At 38.4% G+C, this 20,868-nt stretch overlaps 1 protein-coding gene across 1 annotated transcript in view; it reads left to right on the top strand.

Moving 5' to 3' along the window:
* Positions 1-14,981, top strand: part of DCTN4 (dynactin subunit 4) — a 29,616-nt gene extending 14,635 nt beyond the window's left edge. Inside the window, exons 9-13 of the mRNA XM_055324920.1 lie at positions 4,766-4,839; positions 7,413-7,467; positions 8,499-8,606; positions 10,080-10,177; positions 12,346-14,981. Of these exons, the coding sequence (XP_055180895.1) occupies positions 4,766-4,839; positions 7,413-7,467; positions 8,499-8,606; positions 10,080-10,177; positions 12,346-12,559 (549 nt within the window). The 3' untranslated portion in view covers positions 12,560-14,981. The remainder of the gene's footprint in view (positions 1-4,765; positions 4,840-7,412; positions 7,468-8,498; positions 8,607-10,079; positions 10,178-12,345) is intronic.
* The last annotated feature ends 5,887 nt before the right edge of the window (positions 14,982-20,868 follow it).

Below are 20,868 nucleotides of genomic sequence, written 5' to 3'. Positions count from 1 at the left end.
CTACAAGAGAAAAGCAAAAATAAACATTTGTATCTGGCCAATCAAAGCTTCTGGAATGTAGTAAATATAAAAAATACTTAGAGAATGTACTAGGTGTCCAGGTACCAATTTAATTTGCTTTCAAGGTAAAAATCCTTACAACTATGAGGTGTGGATACTATTGTTATTGTTCTACAGATATGGACACTGAGGTACCTGAAGGTTAATAAATTCATAGCACTAACTCCTCTAAAAGAGTAGTGAAAGAATATATAACTTATAGGCTGGTAAAGAGGAAACAAAAAGGAGTAATAACATAATTTAAAAGAGAGGAAGAAAGAGGAACCATCAGCAAATCCAGCCTCTATAGATTTATAAAACAAACAATTGAGTTTCTTTGATAAATAAATTGTAAAAAAAAAAAAAAAAAAAAAGGAAAAGGAAACTTTTAAATCCGTGCTATTCAGCAGAAATTTTTCTGATGCTGGAAATGTTCTGTATATGTACAGTCCAACATGGTAGACACTAGCCACATGTCACTGTTGAGCACTTGAATGTGACATTGTGTTTGAGGTGCTAGATCTTTCATCTTTGTTAATTAAATAATCACGTGTGACTAGTGGCTACTGACAATACAACTCTAGATTAGAAGAGACTTAAGAGGCATATCAACCAAACACAGCATGTAGACTTCATTTAAATCCCAATTCAAACACAACCTAAGAAGAAAATGAAGGAGGGGGGGATGGGAAAAAAACATTTATGAAACCTTTGGGGAAATTTAAACATTACCTGGATTTTTTTATGCTATTAAGAGAACTTTTCATGTTTTTAGGGATAATAGTATTGTTATTTTCAAAAATACCTTTGTCTTTTAGAGATGTATACCAAAATATTTATGGGTGAAATGACATGATACCCAATGTTTGTTTCAGAATAATAAGACATGGTAGAAGGGTGAGAGTATAGAGGAAACGAGTTTGCCCATGGTTGCTAACAAGTTGCTAATTGTTGAAGCTGGGTCACGTGTACCTAGGAATTTGTAATACTATGCTGTATTTTGCATATGTTAGAAAATTTCTATAATGGAAAGGCTTTATAAAAAAAAAGGAAAAAGGGACTCCTGGTGGCTCAGTGGTTGAGTGTCTGCCTGAGGCTCAGGGCGTGATCCTGGAGTCCTAGGATTGAGTCCTACATCAGGCTTCCTGCATGAAGCCTGCTTCTCCCTCTGCCTATGTCTCTGCCTCCCTCTGTGTGTGTCTCTCATGAATGAATAAATAAAATCTTTTCTAAAAAAATTTAAAAAAAGGAAAAGATACAGACTTCTAGTTACGGAATGAATAAATGACATGAATAAAAGGCTAAGCATAGGAATATAGTCAATGGTATTGTAATAGTGTAGGGTGACAGCTGGTAGCTACACTGGTGAGCATACCATATGTGGGAATATTGAATCACTATGTTGTACACCTGAAACTAATGTAGTGTTATGTGTCAACTATACTCAACGAATTTTTAAAAATAAATTAAAAGGAAAAGCCCACTTTAAGACACATAGATTAAAGGTAAATAGTTGGAGACAGATATACCATACTAATACTAGTCACTGGAAAGCAAGAGTAGCTATGTTAGTTTCAGAGAGAGCAGATTTCAAAGTAAAGGAAGTTAACAGGGATAAAAGACATCATATAATGATAAAGAGGTTGATTTTCGGGCAGCCCTGGTGGTGCAGCGGTTTGGCGCCGCCTGCAGCCCGGGGGTTGATCCCGGGGACACTGCATCGAAGTCCCCCGTCAGGCTCCCTGTGTGGAGCCTGCTTCTCCCTCTGCCTGTGCCTCTGCCTCTCTCTCTGTGTGTGTCTCTATGAATGGATAAATAAAATCTTTAAAAAAAAAAAAAAGTTGATTTTTCCAGGAAGACATAACAGTTCTTAATGTGTATATGTGCCTAATAATAGTGTCAGACCATGTGAGGCAAAAACTGAGAGAGCTGCAAGGAGAAATAGATGAATCCACTGTCATAGTGTCATCACCCCTTTTTTCAGAAATGGGCAGATTCAGCAGGTAGAAAACAAAGACATAGCCGAACACAACACCATTAATTACTAGATATAATTGGCATTTGTAGACAGCTTCATCTAACAACAGCAGAATACACATCTTTCTCAAGCTTACCTGGAACATTCATCAAGGCAGACTACATTCTGAGCCAACAAACACACACAAAAAAAAAACCCTATAATTTAAAAGGAATGAAACCATACCATGTCTACTCTCAGACCACCATGGGATTAAACTAGAAAGTAGTGAAAAGTAGAAAGTCCTCAATACATGTATTATATGTGGAGATTGAACAGCACGTTTCTAAATAGCATGTGTCAAAGAAGAAACCTCAAGAGAAATTTTAAAATATTTTAAATTGAATAAAAAGGAAAACAACTTAGCAAAATATGTGGGATGCTGTGAAAGCTGTGCTTAGAGGGAACTTTATAGTATTACATTTGTAGATCAGAAAAAGGAAGGAAGATTAAAAATCAATCATCTTAAGTGTTTACCTTAGGTAATTGGAAAGAGCAGATTAAATCTATACTACAGTAAGTAGAAGAAAAGAAATAGTGAATAGACCTCCACAAATACAAACCAAAATATGCAGATTATGGTACATCCACACAATGAGTACTATAATTCTAAAAAAGAAGGTACTAATTTGGGGTATATTTTTAAGCGCAAAAAGCAGGATGTGTGACAAGTACACAACTTTTTGTGTGAGGAAAGGAAGGGAGGGAAAATATGTATAAATATAAAAAGTTTTTTCAATATGCATATATGTTAGGTTAGAAATAACATAGAGCTAACATAAACAGACTCATGGGTATGAGGAAACTTGGTATTTACCAAATATAGCATTCCAGATCGTTGGGAAAAGAATAGCCTCTTAAATTTTGCTAGATCAAATAATTACATGAAAATAAAATTGGGTCTCTGTCTCACACCATACACAAAGGTCAATTTCAGGAATTTAGAAACTTTTTTTTTAAGATTATTTAAAAAAAAATTTTTTTTATTTGAGAGAGATTGAGAGAAGAACGCATGAGCAGGAGGGAAGGGCAGACAGAGAGAGAGAAACAGACTTCCCACTGAGCAGGGAGCCAGTGCAAGGTTCAATCCCAGGATCCTGAGATCATTACCTGAGCTGAAGGCAGACCCTTCAACTGAAGCCACTTAGGCACCCTGGAACATTAGAAACTTTAATGAGCAAATATGAAGAGCAAAACTTCTAGAAGGAAACAGGAGAAAATCTTTGACTTCTGGGTAGGGGAATATTCCATAAATAAGACAAATCACAAAGTATAGAGGACAATATTATTATATATTTGACATATTAAAAATAAAATGTATATCTGCACTCCAAAGAAGACCCGTAAGTAATGAAAAGATAGGCCATGGCCTGAGAAAAGTAATTTGTAAGATATATAATTAAAGGATTAATGTCCAGAACATGTAAAGAACTTTAGCAAATTAGTAAGGAAAAGATACTCCAGGATACAAGCACCCAGTAAATAGTAACATGCGAGTCACAGCAGAGGGAATCTCAGTAGCCAGTAAACATGAAAGATACTCCTACAATAATCAGAGAAATGTCTCATTAAAACTACAGTGAGATACCGTTTGATAGTTACCAGATTAGCAAAAGTTAACACATGTGGGAAATGTCTGATGTATAAGAATACTCATTGCTGTATTATAAGTTACAGAAATGATTACAATGGAATATAGAGGTAGCTCTTTGTGCTGGTATGGAATTCCAAGATAGATAAGTAAAAAAGCAAAGGACAGAAGAGTATATAAAATGCTCCCTTTTATGTTACTGTAAAAAAATGATATGTGTATATATTTGTATGTGTATATATAGGCTATTTGTAAGAAAACACATGAGATACTGATTGGGCTGTGAGAAGGACAAAGGACAAGTAATGGGTACCTTTACACTGAACCTGTTTTGTACTGTTAAGAAATTTTTAACCAGGTATATGTAGTACCCATTCAAGAAAGTAAAAAATTGTTACTGTATTTTAAAACATGGGATCTGAAATCACATTACTTGGATTTAAATCCCAGCTTTGATTCTTTTCTTCCTTTTTTTTTTTTTTTTTTTTTTTTAGATTTATTTATTTATTTTAGAGCATGAGTGCATTAGGTGTGAGGAGGGGCCAAGGGAGAGAATCTCAAACACTTCCATCTGAGGGCAGAGCCTGACTCAGGGCTCAATCTCACCACTCCGAGATCATGACCTGAGCCAAAACCAAGAGTCAGATGCTTAACTGACTGAGCTACCCACACTCCCTGACCCAGCTTCAATTCTCACTGGCTCTATGGAGTTGTACAGATTACTTAACCCTTTCTGTGCCGTTTTCATCATGTGTAAAATGGGGACAATAATTGTTATGGTACCTACACTTATAAAGTCAATATGATGTTTAAATCCATTTAAACTAAGGAACACATCGTTGTTCCACACACGTATGTACTCAGTATGTGTTAGTTTTTATTTCAGTAAAGTACCGCAAAAGTATAATAATATTTGATAGTGTGGTTACTTATGTCTAAAACATCTTTTGCAAATTTTGGTGATCAGTAGCATATGCTCTTTCAAAACATGCATGGTCTTGTAACAAAATAAAACAAAACTTGAGTAAATGTTGTCCTTCTGAATTTAACAGCTCTGTGGATCCGGCAGAGTATATTCTTGATTTCCTCTGATACATACTATAATTTTTTATTTTTAGAAATGTGAACATAATTTGAGCAAGCCAGAATTTAATCCAACATCTATCAAATTCAAAATCCAACTGGTTGCTGTGTGAGTATTTTGGAATTGGTGTTTTTAGTTATTACTGTTCTTTGCCTTTTTTCAACATGAAATGTATTTACTCTGGGCTTAAAAAAAAAAAAAAAAAACGCATCAGAATAATCTTGCTATTTCTTCTGTTTAGGTTTTGAGTTACGTACCATGAAGTTTAAAACAACTTATAGACCTAGAATCAAGAGTGTTTCCATCAGAAACACACTGATAGTGTGGTGTGGGACAGTGATTGTTATGTTGATTATTGGACAGAGAGTAACTGTTCATTGATTACAAATTATAAAGTACCTAATTTTGGTAATGACCCAAAATATTGAAGTAAAAAATAACCAAGTATAGCAAATCAAAGAGTATCCTGGAACAATGCTCATCTTACTTATGTCCTAATAACAGTCATCGAATTAGATTAAAGTGATCATTAGTATTAATTTTACTGGGACTTGTCAGTAGAAGGGAATTTTGCTGCAAAAACCATCAATCAAACAAGAAAAATATTTTGAAAAATTAGGAAAATATTGTCTTGACTTCAGGGAAAGAAATGCTTAGAGGAAACTAAGTAAGGCAGCAAACCCAGAAACCACTAAGGAAGAGAATAGCTCGGCCTTTAGAGAAAAACCTAACAGATGTGAATTGTTTAAAAAAAAAAAATTGACAACAGAATCATGAGACAGACAATAGAGCAAGAAAGAATATTTCCTACTCCATGACAGATAAAAATTTACTGTTCCTAGACAATTCCCACAAATTGGAAAGATAAAAGTGGAAATGGGACAAAAGGATTTGAACTGGCAGCTTATAGAAGAGGAATTTCAGGGCAGCCCCGGTGGCCCAGCAGTTTAGCACCTGCCTTAGGCCCAGGGCGTGATCCTGGAGATCTGGGATCGAGTCCCATGTCAGGCTCCCTGCAGGGAGCCTGCTTCTCCCTCTGCCTGTGTCTCTGCCTCTCTCTCTCTCTCTCTCTCTCTCTCTCTCTCTCTCTCTGTGTCTCATGAATAGGTAAATAAAATCTTAAAAAAAAAAAAAGAATTTCGAATGGTCAGTGAATACAGGGATAGATGCTGGTACTTGATAGGAAAAGTTTATAAATATATGCTATAAATATATGCTATAATAAATAGCATTTAGTACTCCTGAGAATGTGGGGAAACATTTGTATACATTGTTGGTAGGCTTGTGGATTGCTAGTCTTTTTGGAGAGTGCCCTGGAATATCAAGACAAAACTACATAGACTAAACCAGCAGTACTATCTTAGGAATCTATTCTGTTGAAGCAAAACCACCAATATCTAAAGATATATATGTAAGGATGTGTATTGTAACATTTTAAAAAGGCAAAAATCTAGAAATTCCAGTGTCTGGTTAACCATTAACAATAGTTGATTAAATTGAGGTACACTCAGGTTGTAGAATATTACGCAGTAATTAAAAATAAGTCCTGGGATCCCTGGGTGGCACAGCGGTTTGGCGCCTGCCTTTGGCTCAGGGCGCGATCCTGGAGACCCGGGATCGAATCCCACGTCGGGCTCCCGGTGCATGGAGCCTGCTTCTCCCTCTGCCTATGTCTCTGCCTCTCTCTCTGTGACTATCATAAATAAATAAATTTTAAAAAAAAATTAAAAAAAAAAATAAGTCCTTACAGTAGTCAGGAATGTTGAGAAACACTGATCTGTTGACTTTGGAGGAAAGAATAGGTATATAAACACTAAACTGGGATTTGACTCTGGGTGGTTTTGAGTTCAGACTAAACACATGTGAGTATGGTATTGTGTTGTCTTACTTAGGGAGGCAGCAAAACATGAAGTGGTTAAGGGGAAAGACCCTAGAGCTACTTGACCACTCACCAGCAAGTTACTTCTCCCAAGCCTAGTTTCTTCATTTCGGTAATGGCAGTGATAATAATAACACCTGTCTCATGCAGTCACAGGGAAGATTATATAAGTTAAATTTAAAGCATTTAAAACATTACCTTGCAAATAGAGCTATATAACAGTGGTAAGTAGGTGGTAAGTAGTACTTTGACCCAGTCAGTCATGGGCCCTATAACTAGTTGCCTTTTCGATTTACAGAAATGAATTAGTAAAATCTCAAAAATATATCTAGCAAATGTATAAAAGGAAGATATTTACTATAATGCACAGAGACACATAGGCTCTAAATAGAAGTGTCCCTGGGACGGCTGGGTGACTCAGTGGTTGAGCGTCTGCCTTTGGCTCAGGGTGTGATCCTGGGAATGCCGGGATCGAGTCCCACTTTGGGCTCTCTGCATGGGCCTGCTTCTCCTCCCTCTTCCTATGTCTGTGCCTCTCTCTGTGTGTCTCTCATGAATAAATAAATAAAATCTTAAAAAAATAATAAATGATAAGAGTCCCTATCATTTCAGGATTTCAGGACAACTCATTACCAGTTGGTTTCATGTCTTAAGATCTTATTATGATGGTATGATTATTTAAGATTCTTTTTGTGTGACATGTTCTAGTTAACTTGAAGAAATCTTTGCTGCAATTGCTTAAAAAAAGTAATAACTTTAAGAGACTTCAATGAACATTAATGTATTTTTTATTCACGCATAGCAATTATATCCCAGAAGTGAGAATCATGTCGATTCCCAACCTTCGCTACATGAAGGTTAGTACTTTGCTTATTAACAGGAAGACTAAGGGTTGATCAGAGATGTGTGTGTGTGTGTGTGTGTGTGTGTGTGTGTGTGGCGGTATATTTAGCATGAAATTCAGGAGCAAGGGATAAAGTTTGAAATCATAAAAGTTTTGAGATTTTTAATTTCTTTATTCTGAGATTCTTGGCAACAGCATCTTTAACATAAATTTTGAAGGAGCAATGTGCACGTTATATAAAGATGGAATGATGGGTGAGGAGAGAAAATGTTTTACCCCACAGACACCTTTAGCTCTTCTCCAGCCAGAAGACTCTCCACATCCCATTTCTGTATGCGTGTCAGATACCAGGAATCAACCAGATTTCTTCTTTATTACAGCTCTTCTTCTTTGAGTTCCTTATCTGTGCCCCCACCTGCCCCCCGGGGGTTGTAGAATATTCTCCAGCAGCCCCTTTAGTTCTTTACTTTTGTGCTGCTTATGAAGACATTTATGTAATCCATGTTCATCTGAAAGATTTTGGCAATCTCAAGAAAGTGCAAAACGAGCAAATTATGGGTCAAGAAATCTTAAAAGTCTTTTAGAGTCCTAACAAATGATTTTTTTCAATATCTGGCTACCCTGCAGCTCCCATATTTTATTTATGAGAACTTTCAGACTAAGCAGACTAAGTTATTGCTCAGGAGTCCTTACATGGAGGACTGGTTGGAGCAAGAGTTGTAAACTTTAATCACTTAGATAATGTACATTCCTCAGAATTTCTGAATCTAGTACCTGGCCCTTTCTGTGGGATCTGTCCTATTTCCTCAGGTAATTTAAGTAGCTCCAGAGCACATATAGCCCAATATATAAATAATAAAATAGGAATCCGCCAACCCTCTGAGAATGATGTAGTGACTTAGAGGTATAGGTGGGTGTTATTGCTTAGGAGTAAGGGGGGCTGGGGTTGTAATGGTTTTCTGAAATGCTTGGTGTAGCAGTAAGAAGGTGGACCTAGGTGGCAGCAGTGGAACATGTCTGAGACAGGCTTTTCCTATTCCCCAGGAGAGCCAGGTCCTCCTGACACTTACAAATCCAGTGGAGAACCTCACCCATGTGACGCTGCTGGAGTGCGAGGAGGGAGACCCCGATAATGTCAATAGCACTGCTAAGGTAGGAGCATTTTGCCTTATCCTGAGGGACCTTGACTTTCCCTGGACCTTTTGACCTGCTTGAAGGACTCCACACTGTCTTCTGTTCCCACATCCAAGCAGTAATCAAATTCTTTGGATTTCACCCCTTGAGGTTTTTTTTTTTTTTTTTTTTTTTTTTTTTTTTGCTGTATGCACAATCACACTGCCGCTGCCTTCTGCAGATCTTGTTCTTTCTTACCTGGACTGTGCCAGTAACATTCGGGATGACCTGTTTGGAATCCACCCTTACTTCCTTTCCAGCCTGTTGTCTGTTTTGCCACAAGAGCAACCTTTGTAAAATCTATCTCTGATCATGGCATGCTGGTCATTTGGCATTCCTCTGACTTAGGGAGGAAATCCACATTCTTTGGCATAGCTAGAGAGGTCCTCCATGGTCTCCCCTCTGTTGTTCCAGGAGGCCCTTCCCCCAGATCTCCAAATCTAGCATTCTCCAAATCAAACATATTAATGCGTATTATCCGAGCAGATGCAATGGTTATGCACTTTCATGCTGGAGAATTACAGATGCTACTCTCTACCTAGAGTGCCATTCTCTGACATACAGGCCCACACCTCTCTCAGTCTTATCATACTCAGTTTTCAAGACCCATAGAAAATTTTCAGCATGTCCTTTTAAAAGCTGGTGCCTCTTCTAGCTGCCCTCTGCTTACATGCAGTATACATGGCACCAACTATTAAAATAGGTGATTTTGATTTTCAGTAAATGTCAGTTGAATGAGTAAAATGTAGCCTTTCTTCATTTTGCTAGTTGGTGATTCATGTAATACTTGGAATTTTAGATCAAGAACTTTACTCAGTGGGCAATCTATTACTGACTCATAATTCTGCATGATACAGCAAGAATTGATAGAAATGATGCCTGTGTTTTACTTAGCTGTTACTCAAAAAATACTTACTAGAGAATTTTCTCGATCCCCTTTTTCTTTTTTCTTTCTGCTTTTTAATTATTTCACTTACTAGCATCACTTTCAAAGAGAGATGAAACTCATCTGTCCTTGTTCTTTTTAGTAACATTGATAACTTGTTCCCATGAGACAGAAATAAATGCCGAAGTGTACACCCAGCTTACAGACTTCCTATCTTTCTCTCTCTTATGCCTCCCCAGCCTCATTCGTATATCCATAATTACAACCGTGGTTGACATTGTTCAATCTGCTAACCTCTGACATAGCAAAATTGAGGCCTAGTCACGACATAAGGCTTAGTCTGAAGAATGCTGACCTGTTCTTTATTCTTGTACTTTTACTAGAAAAGTCTATGTTCCTAAACAGTATGTTATTAAACTCTGTATGAATGAAGTAATACCATATGTTTTTTTGAAACTTGAAGCTTACTTCTGTATGTTTAAGTCAGTGTCCTACTGTGTTGTATGTTGAATGAATGTCCTACAACACATTCTTTCTGAGGTGACCCTGTCTGTTTTATGCTCCAGGTGGTAGTGCCTCCCAAAGAGCTCATTCTAGCTGGCAAGGATGCAGCAGCAGAGTATGACGAGTTGGCGGAACCGCAGGACTTCCAGGATGATCCTGAGTGAGTTCTCTCTTAGTGACTCCCCAACACACCTGCAGTTGGCTAATAGAGGAGGCTCACCTAACGATCCCAATTTTCTTATCTTGATTGTTTAAGGTGATTTTTTTTCTTCCTGTTTATAAAAATAATTATGACAAATTTGCAGAATATACCTAAAATAGTAAAGAAGAAAATAAGATACCACCACTAGAGATAAGCACATTAACATTTTGGTTGTTTGCCCTTCCATATATTTCTTCCATCATTAGGATCATTCTGTAAGCAGTTTCTGATCTCTGTTCCCATTTAAATATATTTTCCCGTTAATAAACATTTTCAAGTGCATGACTTTTAGTAGTTGCAAACAGAATACAGTATTCCCTCCCTATAGTTTTATCATTGGATTTGTCCATTTACCCCTCCCCACCTGCCCTTTGAGAATAGATTTTACTCTCTCATACTTAGTAACTGAGAAGTAAAAAACCAAACCGTTCCCGGGATGAGGAGTACATCAGTCAGGATCCAGTCTAAAACTGCAGCGCAGGTACTGCCCCTTCCTGGGTGAGGAAGCATTGCTGGAGTGATGCCCGCCAGAGAACCACACACAAATAGGAAGCTTGTAGGCAGGAGCAAGCCCTTTCCCCTCCAGGTTTCTAGTCTCCTTCAGAGCCCTCCACTTGACAGGAGCCAGCCTGCAAAGCTGAAAGATGGACAGCAGAGTCCTGTGTCACAAAGCAAGATTGTTTTTAGCAGATGTAGGTAGGGGGGGCACCAAAATCTGCATTTTTTTCTTTAAAAAAGCTTCCCAGATACAGTGATTAGGAAATTATGCAAGAAAGACACTAATTTTTTTTCTTTTCACTCTTTTTAACTGAGTTTTTTATTTTTTAAATGAATCAGACAAATTAGTGATTTAGTTATTTACTAGAGCACAAAATGTATTGAGTTAATATAATACAAAGTGCATTCTCTGTAATCTTTGCTTTATGTGTGTCCTTAAATGACATTAATTCAGTATATAAATATGTTAAACCAAAGTCAGCTGTTGGAAAGATCATCTGAGATATCAAATTCTAGTCAGATTACAGGACAGATTAATAAAAAATTGAATTATATTTCACATTGCACTTTTAGGACTTTCAGATATTTGGAAATTAATACTATATAATACTTTGTAAATGTTTAAATCCAGTAACTTAGAGTATCATTGAATAGTAGATCAAATTATGTTTCATTGCCCTTTGACTTTTTGTTTGAAGTTATTAAAGCACAAACCTCAAGTGCATGCCAGAGATAATCAGATTGGAAATCTTAAGTAAAAAGATTATTTTTCTATTCTAAAAAATTTTTTTTAAGTTTTTTTATTTATGTATTCATGAGAGACACGGGGGGGGGGGGGCGGCAGGGCAGAGCGCAGAGACATAGGCAGAGAGAGAAGCAGGCTTCCTGCAAGGAGCCCAGTGTGGGACTTGATCCCGGACCCCAGGATCATGCCCTGAGCCAAAGGCAGATGCTCAACCACTGAGCCACTCAAGCATCCATATTCTAAAAGTTTCTAATTTACAGAGCTTATTTATAAAAACACTAATTTTATGGTGTTCCAGAAATTCCTTTAAAGCTCTGAGTTAATATCAGTCTGTATCCGTTAGAAATATTACCACATGCACACAAACATAAATGTAAAGGGATATTCACAGCACCATTGTTTATAACAGGAAAATTGGCAATAACATCAGTATATACCAATTACAGTAAATCTATAATAGAGTACTATGTGGCCATTACGTAGAATGGAGACAATCTATATATACCAGTATGAAAAGGTGTTTGTGATAAACTGAGTGGAAGAAAAACCAAGTTAATAGAATAGTGTGTCCCTTTTAAGTTGGTTAAAAAAGCAGAAAAGTGTAAAAGCTCATAGAAAAATATCTGGTAGGTTAAGAACCAAAGTGTTTGTAGTTTTTCTCTGTGTGCTAAAAGGGAAAATAAGGGAAGACTTATTTTTTCCCATTTGAATTTTTTAGGACTATGTTTTACTTTTGTAATATTAAAAAGATAGATTGACATTTTGCTGAAAGAATTCTTTACTATAAAATGGGATGGTGGCCTTAACTTGTCATCAGATAAAATGTAAATCCTGGTGGCTTGGCTGACTTGTGACCTGCCTAATACTATTTTTTTTTCCATAGCATTATAGCCTTCAGAAAGGCCAACAAAGTGGGTATTTTCATCAAAGTGACCCCACAACGTGAGGAGGGTGAAGTGACCGTGTGTTTTAAGATGAAGCATGATTTTAAAAACCTGGCAGCCCCCATCCGCCCCATTGAAGAAAGTGACCAGGGCACAGAAGTCATCTGGCTCACCCAGCATGTGGAACTCAGCTTGGGTCCGCTTCTTCCTTAAAAGGTGCCACTGGTGGGGCAGATCCCAAAGGACATTATCACCACAAGCCCACGTTAAAATGTGGAAGCCGCTGCTTCATTAAGCCTTGTTTGTAACAATGTACCCATGCACTACTGAATCCTATTCCTAGGAGGGTGGGGGCATAGGCAAGGCATGGGGAACACAAGCTAACTGCTGTTCCTCTTGCTCTGACTTCTGTTAATAGCAGTAAATCTGTCTCCCTCACTGAACCCTGCACGTCAAATAACAACAGCATAGTTCCCTCCCCAAAAAGGGAGATGGCTGTTCTTTGGAGTGGCATTGGATTTACCACCTGAAAAATTCTGACCATGTCTCCCAGTCTGATCTCAAAAAGGATCACAATCTCACAGATAAAATGTTAAATGATAACTGAAAGGTAGACCTTCTCTTAATGAGCCAGCATTGGTCCCAGTGTACCAACCACTATCTGCATTCCATTTAGTTATAATCTCACAGTCCTAATGTATCCCTTCACTCGCTGCCATGCCTCCCATCTTGCTGAGGTTTCCATTTGACAGAATAGAATTGTCATATTGTCTTAATTTTGTGGTGTTTGGAAAAACCTGTGAGATTCTTAAGGCACTTTCATTTGCTTTCTTCTGAGAATACAGGATGCTTATGTATCAGGTGCTCTTAAAATTTCTTTCTCATAAAAAAAAAAAATTCTTTCTCTTTAGAGTATGGAACTTATTCCAGCAATCACATGTCATGTCAAAGGGGTGGAGAATTCCATTCATTTTAAATGTTACCACAATATCCAGGGGTTAACGCTGACATCCGGAGGCAGCCCTTTTGTGTCTTACTCCCTCTTCCTCCCCTTTGCTCTGCCTCTTTAATTCAATAACTTGTTTTACATACTTGACACCTGGAAAGAGCCCAAAGAAAACTTGGTAGACAAGTTCACTTCTGGAATGCAGAAAACATTTTAAAGGTTAGATTTTTAGCATGATCCGAACTGCTGTCTTTCCATTGATTTGAAGGGGAAAATAGCAATTACAATGTCTTGAACCCCAAATTGGATATTAAGATAAAGAACTTTTCCCCTTACTGAGTTTAAGACTTATATCATGTGATATGTTGAATAAGGCCATTTTGATTGTAAACCATAAAGTAGTTCTGCTAGTCCCCCAGAATACTTGCCTGACAGCACATATGCTGTTTCCTTTTGGTATCCGGCAGTTGGCTTGTAACCTTAATTTCTGTGATGTTTTCTAAAATGAGACTTGACCAAGCAGACCACCAGCTGCACCACATTTTCTGTAAATGTATTGTTAGCAAGCAGCCAACACATTTTTGGGGAAAAGAGAAATTTCCTGTTTATCCTGTTGTGTTTTTTTTTTTAAGTTCAAGCTTTTAATTTAAAAAAAAATTAAGATATATAGTAATCTAGAATACATTAGCTCCCTCTGGAAAGTAAAAATATTTAGGAAGCCTTTGAAAGACACTAAATTGTATTCAAAAGGTCAAGCTAACTTTATGAAACAATGTTCCACAGAGTAATATATATGCTGCAATATAAGAAAAAAAATACACGTATTTCTAATATTATGACAATAATAAGTAGGGTTTAGCCTGTTAGGAGTTGGGGTAGGGGATTGTATAATGACAAATTTGCAGTCTATAGAAATAGTTTAACTTTTTGTGACCCCACAGAGTATCAGTTTTTATTTCACTACCTGCTAGAGCCTACTCGGAAGCCATTCTTCCAGATTTGCGGGTGGAGGACTCAAATGTCAAAGTAGAGAATGGCTTCCTGTGTTTACACATTTGCAGACTACACACAGTTGTATATTGTGCATTTATGGCATGTAGCTAGCTAGTACTCATTCCCAGAAATAATAATGTTGAAGTAATCAGTCTCATCACCCCCATGTGACACAGAAACACAAAAATACTTTTGATCATAGAAGTTTTTTTCTTCAGAAGCCAAATTAATTTGAAGTATAACAGAGCCATTGTTTTAATGTTTCCTCAAGATAGTTTTCAGTGCAACCAGTATTCTATGTATTAGTATACATAAATTATGGTTCAATACCTCTAGCTGGTGAATTCGGAATTTTATTTGTTGCTTTTTTATATTAGATCAGGTGCAAGATTGTCAATGCATAGACAGTGCCCACCACTGCAGACGAATGAGATGTCATTAGCACTAGAAACTTCGGTTTTGGAAACATAAAGCTAAGTTAACTTGTATTTGTGGTTTGATTAGCCCATTAAGGTTTTTGTTCCAAGTGCTTATAGGTATAATGAGCCAAGTAAATGTCATGCATATTTGTGAAGAAACATCCTTTTTGGTCCCTTTTGAGAATGAGAGGCACTTCCTTGATCTTTATGAATTACAGGTTCCTGTTTTGCCTTATAGCTTAACTTAATGTAGTGAAATAAAGCAGACAAAGCTTGAGTGTGTCTTTCATTTGCATTCAGGAGGGCTGATTGGAACAGCATGGCTCAGAGTCAGAAGACTGGCTTGGAGTGAAGAGAATTAGTATGTCAGTGGGGCATGCTCCCTCTTCCATTTCTTAAATGAACTAAGCTGAAACCTCATATAGTTAGTTCACTATAACATAGAGACGATACTTGGGCTCCTTATATTCTCAGAACTAGTATATAAATGTTCTTTTAGGTCTCTATCAGCTTTTATCCTGAGTCATTGCTCCCAAAGATATATTTTCAGATATCTATAGTGGCCCACCTCTGATAGGTAGCCACTCCTCCACCTTCACCTGTACTCCTGTAACTCTTCCCTCCCTCTTATCGTAGATGAACTGTTCATACCCCTGTCTAAAGCCAGACCCACCACTTAGTGCAGTTGGTCTCATCCTGTCACCTGTTCAAGGATGTTACTTCAGCAGTTCTTCCTCCACTCTCCTGCGTTGTTTCCATCACCATGCTAGGATTTCTTTTATCTTAGAAACTCACTTCATACCCCTCTTCAGGTGCTACTCCATTTCTCTACTCCCTTTACAGCAAAACTCCTTCAAAAACTTTGAGTACCTCTCCTCCTGTTCTTACCCGAACTGCTTCCACTTAGGCTACCACCCCAGCACATCACCAAAATTGCTTATGTCAAGTTCTCCAACAATCCACACTGTTAAATGCATGGCTGATTCACGGTCCATATCTGCTTAATCTTTCAGTAGCATCTGGCAGCTGATCTCACCCACCTTGAAAATCTTTCTTGACTTGGTTTCAGAACACAAAGCCTCCTGGTTTTGCTTCTACCTTACTGGCAAGCTTTTCCATAAGGAATGTGCCAAGTATTTCTTACTCTTTTCTCTCTGCTCACTTTTAGTGATCTGTTTTCAAACTATCTAGTAAATTTACATACTGGGGCACCTGGGTGGCTCAGTGGGTTAAGCATCTGACTCTTGATTTCAGCTAAGGTCATGATCTCAGGATCATTGAGATCAAGCCCCATGTGAGATCATGCCTAGCACAGAGCCTATTTAAGATTCTCCCTCTCCCCCTGCCATTCCCTGTGAGCGTGCTCTCTTTCTTTCTCTCATCTATCTATCTATCTATCTATCTATCTATCTACCTACCTACCTACCTACCTACCTACCTACCAATTCTAGAATAGTCTCTGAAAGTTCAAAACCACAGTGGATTTTCTCTTACCACATCTGCCTCTCCTGCATTCATCCCTAACTAAATGGAACTGTATCCTTTCAGTTGCTCACAACAAAAACCTTGGCATCAACCTTGACTCTTTACATGCCACATGCAGTAAGTCAGCAAATCGTATCAGCTCCATCTTCAAACTATGACCACTTCACACACTCCACCATTACTATCCTGGGCCAAATCACCATAGGCTCTGTAGGCCTTGAGGTTATTGCAGTAGCATCCAAACTGGTCTGACCTAACCCCACCCTTTATTCCGTGTTCAACACAGCAACCAGAACGAATAAGGCATTTTTCCACTTCAAACTCTTAGGCTTTTTAGCTTGTCCAAGAGCAAAACAAATACAGACTCCTTATAATGGCTAATGAGGTCCTACATGAAATGAACCCACTCCCTACCATCGCTGCCTCCCTGAATTCATCTGTTATTTCCCCATGCTTTGTCCACTCCAGCCATACAAGTCTCTGCTGTTCCTGAGTCTCCTTGGCAGGCATCTTCTCAAATCCTTTGCACTGGATGTTCCATCTACTTAGAAATCTCTTCTCCCAGATACCTGTATAACTCACCCCCTCATCACAATCAGGCCTTTGCTGAAAGATTTCCTTCTTAGGCTTTCCCTGACCACCTTGTTTAATGGTGTGAAAACTGTCTTCCCTAAGCACATTCCCTATTCCCCTTGGCTGCATTCTTTTTTAGCATAGCACTACACACCAGCATAATATATTCTTTACTTTTTGACACATCACACTAGAACACAAACTCTATACTGCAGGGATTTTGTCTTTGTTTTTTAGTTTCTATAGCTGCAGAGGATAGAATACCTGACAAATAGTAGGCACCTAATGTTTGTTGAATAATGCCACCCTTTCCCTTATGTATATGTCTCTTGATCTTTTAGCTTTATTTTTTTAATACACATAAGCCTCTTGTCATAAGCCAAATATCTCACTTGCCTTGAGCTTTCTTGTTCTATTGTTTTTTCAACCCAGAATACTCTTCCTTCTCTCTGCACCTTCTCCAGAACTATTTCTCTGCTGTCTTCCCATTTTTCCCTTACTCCCATCTAGAAATTATCTTGATCTACAGCACTGTTATCTCTCCAGGGCATTTCCCTTTTCCTTCTTTATGGGGTTTTGTATGTGTGCAGCCCAATTACTGGATTGCACTCATTCAGAGATAAATTTGGGCCCCTTTATCATGTGTCTCCCCTTTATTCCATTGAAAAAGCAGCCATGGGGATCCCTGGGTGGCTCAGCAGTTTAGCACCTGCCTTTGGCCCAAGGCGTGATCCTGAGGTCCCGGGATGGAGTCCCACATCGGGCTACCTGTGTGGAGCCTGCTTCTCCCTGTGCCTGTGTCTCTGCCTTTTTCTCTGTGTCTCTGTGTCTCTCATGAATAAATAAAATCTTTAAAAAAATTATAAAAAATATTAAAAAAGAGAAAGCAGCCAGCACAAACTAAAAAAAAAAAACTCAGCTGAGTCGCTTGATGCTCAATGGCAATATTTTATCCTCATTTTCTGGCAATCAGGGGCATTTATAGAGAAATATATAATGACTTTAAGTATGAAATTCAAGTAACATTAAATAATATGGAATCTACCATATTTTTTTAAAGATTTTATTTATTCATTCACAAGAGACACAGAGAGGCAGGCAGAGGCACAGGCAGAAGGAGAAGCAGGCTCCATGCAGGGAGCCCGATGTGGGACTCGATCCCGGGACCATGGGATCACGCCCTGAGCCGAAGGCAGATGCTTAACCGCTGAGCCACCCAGACGTCCTGGAATCTACCATATTATTGAAAAAATCAGGGATCCCTGGGTGGCGCAGCGGTTTGGCGCCTGCCTTTGGCCCAGGGCGCGATCCTGGAGACCCGGGATCGAATCCCATATCGGGCTCCCGGTGCATGGAGCCTGCTTCTCCCTCTGCCTGTGTCTCTGCCTCTCTCTCTCAATCTGTGACTATCATAAATAAATAAAAAAAAAAAAAAAAAAAAAAAAGAAAAAATCAAAAATGGCCCTTCTGTTAAAAAAAAGTATCAATACCCATGTTTGTAACATCTAACACTCTTTTTGAAACCTAAGTTTCTAGTTCAGAGCTTTTGGCAGACAAAGTAGCTACTTACTAAAAAAATACTGTTCATTTTCACTGTACTTGTTTTTAAGGCTACATCTAAACATGTGATACTAATTTCCCATTTATAGAAGTGACAAAAATTTTCCTCTTAAGCTGTATTTCAAAATGAGGTCACTCAGGAGTTCCAAGACTCCTGCCTGTGATATAGGTATCTGGAAAGAGTGTCACCCCCCACTCAAAAAGAAAAGGTGGATAGATGATAAAATCACAAATTTTATTGGATCAGAGAGCTGATATTGCAGAGCAACAAAGTAGCCTGAATTTCAAGGAGAGACAGAAACATAGACTGCACTCTCCTGTAGCAGAGCAGCACAGCACGGGAGGAAGAAGTGTGGACCATGATACGAGTAGGTAAGAGAAAATCAATTAAAATCTTAAAGAATGGTTAAAAAGGCCAAATTTAGGCTAACATGACAGCCTAAAATCCCTGGGAGCCTAAGACATTAGGAGCTTGCATGCTCTCATAAGCTCTTTTCAAAACCTCCAGCGGGCATTCATGAGAAAGACCTACAAGGAGGGGAGGATCCTGGAGCTCCTCAGAGTGTCCTTGGTTTGGAGCCTTGCAGGAGAGGTCTGCTGCTACTATAGGAAAGCCAGGAGAGGGTGGGGAGATGGGGTAACTGGGTGACGGGCACTGAGGAGGGCACCTGATGGGATGAGCACTGGGTGTTACACTATATATTGGCAAATTGAATTTAAATTTCTAAAAATTAAAAAATAAATTTCTAAAAATTAAAAAAAAAAAAAAAAAAAAGGAAAGGCAGGGAGCTTGCCTCCTCCTGCCCAGGCTCTTCCCTCAGAAGGAGGAAAAAGGCCTAAGCTACTGGGGGAGGAACAGAAAATTGTGTCTTCCCAGGGCACAGGGGCCTGGTAAGAAAAATCCTCTACTCTTGGGGGAAAGGAACAAGATTTAGTCCTGAGCTCCAGGATTTTATACCAACCAAAACCATTAAAGTTGTACCACTGCAGGAAGGACTGGAAACTCCCCTACAAGGCCAGCCACAAACACAAATCATGGTTTGGCTACCACAGACAGGAAGGGCAAGAATGTTGAGGGAAAAAAACCATTCCCAAGGCCTGGCCACAAAGGACCTACTAAAGAATGAGGTTGAACCAGAACAAAGAACCCCCAACCTATTCCCAACTACCAACCTAGCAAGGAGCTAATAACAACAGCAGCTGGGGGACAGGCAAGGCCATAGAGACTTACCACTATGGTACAGGTGTGCAGGCAGCTAAAAGCTAAGGATGAAATATAAACACTTGAGAAAAGTTTTTTAGCCCCATCCTAAGCACAAAATAAGGCTAGAGGATATGAAATCTGTAATGCACTGAAGGCAACCTTAGCAACAATAAAACCCAAACCCAGCTCAATTTCTAACTGGATTGACCAAATCCCACACAAATAGCCTAACAGATCTCTGCATTTCCAGGCATTAATACTATCTGCAATGACCGGTATTTAATAAAAAAATTTGAGTTATGCAAGCAAGAAAAAACTTTTTTCATAGACAATAAGACCATATACAGATATGACCTAGATGTTGGAACTATCAACAGGGACTTAAACTATTAACATGTTGAAAAATCTACTTGAAAATAGGGATAATATATATGAACATTTCAGCAGAGAGGCAGAAACTATAAAAAAGGGACAAATTGGAAAAAAAAAAAAAAAAAAACAGGACCAGAGATGAAGAATATCCTCTATGACCTCATGAGTAGGCTTGTCATAGCTGAGGAAATAATCAGGAAACTTAGAGATAGGCCAATAGAAATGATCCAAACAGAACACCCCGCAAAAATAGTGAAATAACACCATATTCAAGATCTATGGAACAATATCTGATATGTATAATTGGAGTCCCAGATAGAGAAGAAACTAGACAGAAGAGTATTTAAAGAAATGATGTCTAAGAGTTTGCAAAACAGGGGCTCCTGGCTGTCTCAAGTCAGAAAAGCATGTAACTCCTGATCTTGGAGTCGTAAGTTGAGCCCCAGGTTGGGTGCAGAGATTACTCAAAGATTTTAAAAACTTAAAAAGAATTTGCAAAACCTAACAAAAGATAACAAACCATAGGGGCATCTGGCTGGCTTAGCAGCACCTGCAACTCTTGATCTTGGGGTCCTGGGTTCAAACTCCAGGCTGGGCATAAAATTTACTTGAAAATAAAAAATGAAAAAGGGGTGCCTAGATGGCTCAGTTGAAGCATCTGACTCTTCTGCTCAGGTCTTGATCTCAGGGTTGTGAGACTGCGCTCTGCATCAGGATCCACTGGGCATGAAGCCTGCTTAAGATTCTCTCTCCCTCTACCCGTCCTCCTACTAAGAAAAAATAAATCGTTTTTAAAAAGATAACAAACATAGATTCAAGAAGGCAACATAAATCCAAGAACTTTCTCATACAGGAAACATATACTTACCATATGATCAAGTAATCCCACTCCTTGGTATTTACAAATGAAAACGTATGGCCATACAACAGCATGTATGTCAATGTTTATAATGGCTTTATTTATAATCAT

This window comes from Nyctereutes procyonoides, unplaced genomic scaffold (assembly GCF_905146905.1).
Source record: "Nyctereutes procyonoides isolate TBG_1078 unplaced genomic scaffold, NYPRO_anot_genome, whole genome shotgun sequence".
Classification (NCBI taxonomy): Eukaryota; Metazoa; Chordata; class Mammalia; order Carnivora; family Canidae; genus Nyctereutes; species Nyctereutes procyonoides.
This window is presented reverse-complemented; position numbering and strand designations above follow the sequence as displayed.